At 30.1% G+C, this 10,611-nt stretch overlaps 1 protein-coding gene across 3 annotated transcripts in view; it reads right to left on the bottom strand.

The window, feature by feature from the left end:
• LOC123008649 (serine/threonine-protein kinase SIK3) overlaps positions 1–9,586 on the bottom strand; it is a 56,697-nt gene extending 47,111 nt beyond the window's left edge. For 2 of the 3 annotated variants that reach the window (XM_044404578.1, XM_044404580.1), the window contains exons 1-3: positions 9,384–9,586; positions 2,136–2,522; positions 1,952–2,083 (exon numbers count right to left, since the gene is read on the bottom strand). In XM_044404578.1, coding sequence (XP_044260513.1) covers positions 1,952–2,083; positions 2,136–2,522; positions 9,384–9,509 — 645 coding nt within the window. In that variant the 5' untranslated portion in view covers positions 9,510–9,586. The remainder of the gene's footprint in view (positions 1–1,951; positions 2,084–2,135; positions 2,523–9,383) is intronic. The other variant, XM_044404579.1, reaches the window with a different exon arrangement.
• Between the last annotated feature and the right edge of the window lie 1,025 nt (positions 9,587–10,611).

Genomic DNA, 10,611 nt, shown 5'->3' with positions numbered 1-10,611 from the left:
TAATTAATTAAAGTTAAATAACGCATTTTAGATTTAATTTCGTAATTTTTTCGTTAACATTTTAGTGTTTTTTTTATAAAAACGAGTTAAATTAAAAGGAAATTTCAACAATAATGTATTTTTAGTTCTAATTCTGTAATTTTCCACTTTGTTTTGACACATCCTTTTAAATTTATTGAGTTTTTTGCTGAAAAATGCTCTCACGCTATTGAAATAATCTAAATTAACGTATTTCAAACTTTATCTAGCTTAATTTTTGAAAAATCTGTCAATTATTTACAGTTTCTCTTGCTGAAAAACTCAGTAATTTTATTGAATTAAAAAAAAAATATGCATTTTAGAATTAATTTAATCAAAAATGATTTATTTCAGTCTTAATTTAGCGATTTTTTGGGTTGTTTTGACAAAATTTTTAGGATTTAGTGAGTTTTCAGTAAAAATGCTCTAAATTCAGAAAAACTTGCAAAAATATCGCATTTAAAATTTAATTTTGTCATGTTTTGCTTTGTTTCGTTAACATTTTAGTGTTTTTTGGTAAAAACAAGTTGAATTCAAAGAACATTTTACAAGAATGCATTTTCAGTTCTAATTCTGTAATTTTTTTTTAACATAATCTTTTAAATTTAACAAATTTTTTGCTGAAAAATGCTCTTGAAATAATATAAAATAACATATTTTAGTTTTAGTTTGACCAAAATCTATCAAATTTTATGAGGTTCTTGAAGATGAGACAGTGCTAGCGCAAAGCGCCACCTGTCGGTGTGTGGAGAATCCAGAATCCAGGTTCTTGTTGAAAAATTCACTAAACTTCATAAAAAATAACTATTTTCGTTCTAATGTAGCAATTTTCTGCTTTGTTTTAGCAGAATATTTCGAATTTAGTAAAGTTTCTCAGTAAAAAATGCCCTAAATCCATCAAAACTAACGCATTTGAGATTTAATTTCATATTTTTTGCTATGTTTTATTAACATTGACAACAATATATTTTATGTATACAGGGTGCTTCATAGCAGCTCCCCTTTTCTGTAGCTTACTGTCGTATCAACAAGAAATTACTCCCTAGGATTTAGGGATATTCGTGAATAGGTTGAAATAAATTTGGTTAGGTTGGTTTTGGTGACAAACACAAGATATCGTAATTCGTGTCAAAATTTAGGTTAAGTTACCTGTCAGCTTGTATGGATAATTAATTGATAGTTGACACAGGTCGACAGAAAACGTCAACCGTCAGCAACAAGGGGTAACCAACCTTAGACATTCAAAGTTACTTCTGAAAATTCTAGTTACAAACAACATGAAAAACGTAATTTTCCTAAAAGTTCACATCCTAGCTGCTAATTTCTTGTTGACAAGTCTGTAGCTATTACTCAACTTGAAATTTTGATATTCTGTAGACATTATTTATATTTTAGGACGCCTTTTAGGAAAATATTTTTCATTACACAGGTTGTTCTAAAAAAACCTGACGTTATAATAATACATTTTTTTAGATGGCATGCTATTATTTTTTGTGCTCATTAGAATGCCTTTTTAGTTATTTACATACCCCTTTTTTTAATCGGGTCATTCAGGCATTTCCGTAATAAAAATAAAAACCAAAAAAAAATTGGTTTTAGATAAATATTATTATTAAAACTTTCAAAACTTCTAATGTGTAACCAGAACAGCCTGTATATCGAAATTATAAAAAAAATAATAATATGTCGTCAAAAAAATATTTTCAAACTTTCTAGAAAATGAAATATTTAAATATCAATTACTAATCAATTTTTACCAATATTTTCTCCCAGTGAAAAATATAATATTAATAACAATAATTAATCAAAATTTCGTGGTGTTTCGAGGTTTGTAAGATTATTGATCGGTCGCGCCCTCTCTACCACTCCTCCTATACTAGAATCGCCGCAGAAATACCTAGATGGAAGCACTAATAAGAAACAATCGACTTACCCATATATCGGCTTTAGGTCCATCATATTTATGGCCTTGAAATAGTTCAGGAGCTGCATAAGGTGGCGATCCACACCACGTTGACAAAAGACAGCCCTCTGTGAACTGATTACTGAAGCCGAAATCGGCAAGCTATAAATTTTCATTTTAATTTTTCATCAACTTCAGTTAATTATTATCAAACCTTGATGTTTAAATTATGGTCCAACAATAAGTTTTCAGCCTTTAAATCTCTATGAACTACCCCCTGAGAATGACAGTAGCTTACGGCCGAAACGATTTGACTAAATATCCGTTTGGCTTCGTCTTCAGGCATTCGGCCTTTCGCCACCAAGTGATCTGAAACAAAAATTATCAGTACAAAATTGCAACTTTGAAAAATCAGATTACCAAAAATTTCCCCGTTACTGGCATACTCTGTGACCATGTAAATGGTCTGATTCGTTTCCATAAGCTGATACAGCCTGGTAATGTGTGGATGTCTTAGTTTTTTCAGAATGGCAGTCTCTCGAAATATTTTTGTTAAGTTTTCTTCATCTAATGCAGTCTTATCTATTATTTTAATGGCCACCTGAAACAACGCCATCTTTAGTAAAGCGTCGAAATGAGGGACATACACATGACGGTGATTTCAATTGTTTGATTGGCTTTAATTCGCAGAATTGACCTAGCGCGGTTAAATTAACATTTCTGGTGTCGTAAAGAGATGATGTGAACATTATGCAATTATTTATTTTAGAAATCATGAATCGGATTTTAGAGAAGCTGATTGTGATTAGATAAATTCAGTGATTGTTTAAACACTCGAACAAAGTCGATAAAAGAATAATAAAAACTGCTGTTTAAAATTATAAAAATTTTAACAAGCTACTTTCAATAAAATATTATGTACCTATCCAATATCTTTATAATAAACACAAAACGAAATTTATAGTAAACAGTTCAATAACAATAGAAAAGAACAACAAAAACTTCTTAACTAATCAATAAAAGATATCATAAGATAAAAACCATAACACTATCTTACTTAAAAAATTGTACTCAAATTATAAAAACAATAATAACCCAACATGTGAAAAACTATAGCCTATTTGCATAGTTGTTAATTCGTAATTATTCCACTTTATACATGAGTCCCCGGATAGGTGAAACGACTCAACTTGTAAATGATAAAAAAAGTCGATTCAATTTTTCTTTTTTTTGAGATCCAGCCCTGCTTAATTAAAGACTAATTTCTAACATAATTTTAATTTATTTGTTTTGAAAAATCAAGTATGCTTTAGAAATTTTCAAAGTTATTTTACAGTAGAGAAAAATACCTTTTATGTAGAAAATACGACAAGAACTTATTAAAAAAAGTTGTTCAAAATCAACATCTAGGCCTCTATACCAATTTCAAAATTATCAGCCAACTATGATTTTTAATTTTTTTATGTTTATTTCACAAATCAAAGAATTATATTTTTAAAATCACCCAGTACAAAATATCCTTAGAACTGGTTTAGAGAACAAATAGTTGCAATGAAATATTAATACGCGATTAATTTGACGTTTAACAATACAACATAAATGACAACTTAATTCGAATTATGTAGTTTCATTTTAAATTAAATTTTAATTCGTTTTCTATAATAAATCGACACTAAATGTTTTTTTATTAATAATAATGAGCACTACCAATGCTATCAGTTTATTCCATTATTTTTTCATGATAATGTCTGAAAAATGATTTGAATAACTAGAAAAGCGGATTTCACACAGCTTCCAATTTTTTATCTAGATAAAAAAAAACAAAAACGTTGACTCCAATTAAAGTTTTAATAAACAAAATCACAAAAAATGTACACTAGATAAAGTATTAAAAAAGATAAGATACACAATACAAAATGATAAATAAAGCTTCAACACTTAAACCCGACCAGCAACAATAAAAAACTAAACAAAAACCAATCTAATCCATGAAGTTCAAGATCAAATAAATTTTTAATTCAGGTTAACCACCGATTCCTGTGTTACCAAACCAAACAGTCGAAACATTAATTAAATTCAGAAAATTCTTATCAATTCACTGATTCCAAACGTTGTATTGTTCCTCCTGATAAGAAAACAAACCAGTGTCATGTGATAAAAACCCGTTACTTTCCAACTTCTCATTGTGTGAATTTCACACGCTGATTGTTTCGAATTTGGAAAAATCCCAATGTCCTTGAACCCCACCGTTATCACTAATGCAATAATATTTACACGTGATAAAAAATCGGTTTATTATCACTTTAATATTATGATATAACCAGTTCGATACCGGTTCCTCTTTCGATCCACCAATAAAAATAAAATTTGTTTTTGGCTGTGCGAAATTCGACGGTGTGTCACTCGTCGGTTTCTTTGATCTCAAAAACCACTTTGATGAATAAGATATACTGCAATAACAAACGACGAATTAATTCGTCGATTGATACAGGTCGATTCCACTCGAAAATCGATCCGTTTAATTGGAGGCAATTAGATTGGCGGTGCTGAAACCATTATATCGGTTAAAAAGCCGAGGAAATGCTCATGACCGACAGTGGCGTAGCGAGTGATTTTTTACGATTTGTAGTTGTGATAAAGATAGCATTGTTGTGACGGTGACATGGAGATAAGAACCGACGAAAAAACCTTTAATAAATTGTACAGGGCTATTATAAATGATTCTAACTCGGAGTACAATAAAAAACAAAGGAAAATTTGCCGCCTTAACCTTAAGAATGACATAAGTAATCTTGTCAAAATTCGTAAGTAGGTGGTTACAAATGCAAAATATTACCTAAACTGACACTGTCAATTAACAGGGACAGTTGTGTATAAAGCGGCAAATGAAAATAAAATGATCAAGAATTTCAAAGACTACTGGATGTTAGAATCACATTTATAATAATATAAAAATGAACAGTAAGTTAGATAATTAGATTATCATTTGAACTAAAACAAACTTCTTTAAATTGCGTATATCTGGTGACACTGGCAACGTCGCAACTGCGTTTTTTGAGGTGAAATATGTCAGAAATATTTGATTTCTTTGTAAAAGAGGAATCTATGTTACCACTGAACCCTACTGTCAAATTTTAAGTCAGGTTCCGCTATTTTATACGGAAAAAACATTGTTAAAAGTAACAGATATGGCACGAGATATACCATGTCTTCTGATCAAAGTGACCTGATACTCAAATTAAATTGACAAGATACAGTAAAATACCTACATAATTATGTAGAAACAAAAGATACGAAAACTGACTTGATTCTCATCTTCAGTTTCTAGATCATGAGCCACTTTGATTACAAATTAATTGTTGAGGATATAATTTGGAATTCATCTTCTAGTTCAAAAAAAAATCACAGTAACTATACTAAGAGTAAAAAATTACAAATTTTCGGTAAGAATTAGATTTACGAAACAAGAGAACAAGTAAGAAAATAAATTTTAACTTTAAAACCGAGTTTAAAACAATTTTTTTAATACATAACTAGGCAAAAAACTGATGATTTATTATCTCCCTCTCTAAATGTTACTGTTTTAATTATTATTAATCAGTTCTGTATAATTTCAAAAAACAGACAACAACAAAAACCTCCAGTAAAAATATTATGTTAAAACGAAAGATCAATGAATAAATTGTAATTTCAGAAAAAAGTTAGAACCCAAGTATACAGGGTGTGTCAGAACTCGCGCCCGAGAGAAACATTTCAAGTAAGATACCAGGAACATGGACAAAATGTTTAAAAAATTCTATCTGTCAAAAAGTTTTGACATTTATTTTTTGACATTTGACATTTGTTGTGTCTATTTAATGATACTGATTTAGGATTTTTTTATAATTATTTAGTACAGGTACAAAAATTTTGCCAATAAAAACCACAAATAACATTAATCAGTTACAATTTAGGGTACGGCTTCCTTGTTTCCTCTTCTAATAGCCTGTAGCAGAAAAACTTGGAAACTTATTTTTTAACAGAAATAAATAGAGTCAAAATGCAAAATTTAAACTTTCATAACTTCGAAACTTTTATAAATAGAATTTTTTTAACATTTTTCCCATGTTCCTGGTATCTTATCTTACATGACATTTTCTCTGAAGTGCAGTTCTGGTGCACCCTGTATATTTAAATTAAAATATCGAGTTATAGAAATAACTGTTTAAGTTGACAATAGTGAATTTTATTTTTGAATGGTACACCTGAAGCAATATCGGGTTGGTGAGAAATTGACACTGGCAGTATTGACACTACAAATTCAATAAAATTTTAAATAGAAACATAACCTGCAATCTCATTAAGCAAAACCACATCCGGTTGCATTGGTGCAAACAGCCTAATGCGAAAATGCTCTTAATTCTGTTGACTATTTCCCTCACAAAATTTAAGCTAATCAAATCTTTTAAATTTCTGAGATTCATCCAATCAAATTCAAATTACACGATAATTCAGCACGTGTGCAAATTATCGGTAATTTGCCCGTGTGCTAAATTACCGCAAATCTGATTGGGTGAATCTCAAAAATTTGAAATTTTTCTTTAACATATTTTTTTTAATTTCTCATAATGAAAATGTCTGAAAAATACCCTCGTGCTTGCCAAATTGATTCTAATTTTTATCGTCAATTTAGCTTGCACTCGGGATATTACTACTGACAACTCAAACAGTCATTGTTGATCACCCGGTATAAGAAAATATATAAGGTTAAACAACTTCTAACAACCCTACTATCAAGAATACACTTCTTATTCGGAGAATACCACAGCAAAGATTTTCCAGTCAATTTGTAGGTTATTAATTGAAAAAATAAGTATAAAAATGTAAAATTTTTGCAAAAAATAAATAAAATTTAAGAAGCAACGGGTTTCCTCGACCAAAAAAATCTTTTGTAATTTCAACAGTTTTTTTATCTTTACAAAACTTCTCGTATGTGAAATAGACATTATCAGACTATTGCGAACACGGAATTTTGGACGATTTGTCATTCGACTGACATAAAAATGTAAAACAGGCCTTATGCAATAAACCTCACTTTCGGTTTTTGTAATTTTTATCCCAACAGCTAGAGAAAAAATTCCAACAAATCAAAATAATTTATTAAACTCATATAAAAACACGTGTTGCTACTTCAGAAACGCCAAAAATAAATTTCAACTAAAACTTTTAAATTTCAGTTTCAATCATAATGAAATTACAATAAAGCGTGGCTTACATTAACATTTTTTTAAATGACATATATCTGATGTCAAAAATTCCGTGCCCGCAATTGTAAGTCGTTTTATTCAAATAACACTTTTTTTCAATAAACATTTTGTATAAAAAAATAGATAAAAATTATTCGTAATTTTTAACTTTTATAAATAATAATATTTTTTTTATTAACCAACAAAAATCTTACCTGAAAACTCTTAGCTGAGGCACCCTGTACCTACGTACGATAGACAACTAAACGTAGTATTGAATACAACATTTTATTCTTCGAATTAGACTCGACAAGGGTTAAGCTTGCTTTAAATCTGTTAAAAATAATCTGACGTTTCGTATTGAGAAATGCCAAACAGTTGTCAAAACTTCCTTACACGAGCGAAAAACCGTAAATTTTGACAGTGTCGAAGAATAAAATTAATAACAATAAAATCCTAATTACTTCAATCAAAATTTTAATTTGTTTTTGTAAATTAATCCCAAAATTACAAAATTCAAACTAATAGGATTTTTTTAATATTTTATAACTAGACCATATGACGTGCATTTCTAGTCATTTCTTGACATTTATTATCGACAGGATAACACTAATGGCTCTTTTTTTTGACGTGATGGTACAGTGAATTTCGTCAACCCGATTTCCATGACAGGCTAAAAGTGGAAATTAATCTTTAGGTTTTTCTAACCTCGTTTCAGAATTTTGATTTACGTTTGTCATGTTGACAGAATGCTCGATGCTTCTTTGCTACCTTTTATCAGTGCTTTGTCTTATATTGCTTGAAGTATAGTCCCAACCCATTTTCAGGTTGAAAATAAAAATTTAATTAAATTTGGCAACACATATTTCAATGTCAACTATCACGACAATAAAGTATAGACTATAGTGAACTTTTGTAAATTTACAGAAAAAGAGGGAACAAAATGCACCGTCCGTCACTGTACAATCAAATAAATGCATCGTCTTATAATTAGTCTGCTACGTTTTCATTTGTGAATCAATTATTGTAATTTTAACAATTATTTAATCAGCAAAAGTTAGAAATGTCAAGTAATAATAATGTCAATATTTTTGTGATAGCGAACAAATCTTAGTTGAAGCACCCTATAAACAAACAAATAAAAATATTACAGATAGAGATAAATAGTGTTCTTAAAAGCTTAAGATCAAGTCAATTTACAAAAAATTCTGTTTTTCTCATACTTATTATTACAATGTAAGTATAAAAATCTGCAATTTTTCAGTTTTTTGTTGTGTGTTGTTAGTTTTAGACTTTTTTTTGTGTTTATTTGACAGATTCAAAGATAACTAGACTGCATTATTGCTAAATAAAGTAAATTATAAAAAAGAAAATGACAGATAAGAGTGTCAAAAACTAAACTCAGCCAATCAATATGATACAAGATGATAAAAATTAAATAAAAGAATCAGTGAATTTCGGATTTAAACCTTGAAAACGTAAAAATGATTCAATATGTAACCCTAAAAACTGACCTAGAACAACAAACTCGTTTTTCCAAAGTCAGTTCGTTTTATCATCTCCGAAAAGTTATACAAAGTGACCTTGACCCATTTAACTTGTGTGCCTGAAGCGTTAGGTTTAAAAATGTCCTTGACCCAGATACAATTTTTGTTTCCAAGTAAAATTTTGACAAATTTAATGACCGAACCCCTTATTATTTATTTGACGTTCCGCCCCTGTCAAAATAATCAATAAATCAATGACAGACCGATCATTATCACGATCACAAGCCGCCTATCAAAAAATAGCTTTTGCACCGTATCCAAAATCAGATAAGCTCATTTTGGTAAGACACCCCGCTTTCGTGACGTCATCGTTTGACAGCCGTTTGTTGTCAAATCGGTGTCAATGCCCCCGTGTCAAAAGGGTGCAAAAGGGAAACAAGAGGTCAACAAACTCAACGAAAACAATCAGGTCGGAGAAAAATCAATCCGTCCTTGAAATTCGATAAGACAACACGGACGACATAACCTCCAAATATTTACATTGCGAATTAACATCTCGAAAATATCTGACGTCGCCGCACCGTATCACATTGTTTCAATTAAGAGGAGTCCGGGGTGAAACGTTGACCTAACCTAAACCGGGAGACGGGATTTTTGCGGTCGTAGTAGGTCGTGAAACAAAAGACTCAAATCCATCGAAACAAATGAAACAATTTCTGACATTTGGTGTGTTGATGTGCGAATATTTACCTTGGTTCTGGTGACAATGTGTGTGGCCAGTTTGACCACGGCGAAATTACCCTTGCCGATGGTTTTTTCGAGTTCGTAATAACCGACACGCACTAATTTTTCAACATTCGACGATTTCGCGGACATTTTTCACCGTATTTTGGTGTCAGCTCGTCACCAAATAATATTCTACAGGCTACTAGATTTTAGTACGTTGATTCACATGTAGATCTCGCTCGACTTTTACGTCATGTGACGTCACCGGTACAATACAGGAAGAAAATCAACGATAAGATCGATGTTATGGAAATTTATGTCCCTGTAATACAACTTTATCTACTCGCTTTTCCTCTCTACGTTTATTTACATTTTTTGTCAAGACGGAAAATCGTAATCACTAGCAAAAATCGGCCACTTTATATGCACACGAGTACGACTGGTTGCATACGTCCAAAAATGCATTCCGGCTATTTCTGTTATCAGAAAATATGGAAATTGAGGAATTTTAATATTGAAACGAAAATAAATGTATCATGTCGACCCATTTAATTACTTATTCTATTGTAATCAGTCTTATGCTAAAAAAAAGAACAATTACTTCCGTGATTGCAGTGGCGTGGGAGATTTTTTTCGTATATATTTTTTTGAGAACGAAACAGTTTGTATTCTTCCAAACCGTTATAATTACACTGACTATAAAAAATACAACACGAAATATACACGATGTAATAGGAATAATTGAAGTAGCAACTGTAAATAAGAAAAATTTTTACAATTCTAATTCTGTATTCAGAAATATACGGGATGTGTCAAAACTCGCGCTCCTGAGAAAAATTTCAAGTAATATAAGATACCAAAACATGGAAAAAATGTTTAAAAAATTCTAATTTTGACATTTAACAATTTTTTATGTCTTTTTAATGATACTGATGATAATTTTGTATGTTTTTTTATAATTATTTAGTAAAAGTACAAAAATTTTGCCAATAAAAACCACAAATAACATTAAACAAAGTTACAATTATTTAGGATACAGCTTCCTTGTATTTTCAGCTTATTTTTCCAATAGAAATAAATAGTCTGCAAAATTTAAACTCTCATAACTTTGAAATTTTTATAGATAATTTTTTTAGCATGTTCCTGGTATCTTACCTTACATAGCATTTTTCTCTGGGGCGCGAATTCTGGCGCACACTGTATAGAAAAAAAAAAAACCTTAAAAATCAACCGAAGCTGATATTCACAAGAA

This window comes from Tribolium madens, unplaced genomic scaffold, assembly GCF_015345945.1.
Source record: "Tribolium madens isolate multiple individuals breed KSU strain unplaced genomic scaffold, Tmad_KSU_1.1 Scaffold_71;HRSCAF=194;Tcas5.2_LG6, whole genome shotgun sequence".
Taxonomy (NCBI): Eukaryota; Metazoa; Arthropoda; class Insecta; order Coleoptera; family Tenebrionidae; genus Tribolium; species Tribolium madens.
Note: the sequence above shows the minus strand (reverse complement) of the source record. Positions and strands in the feature narration are given on the sequence as shown.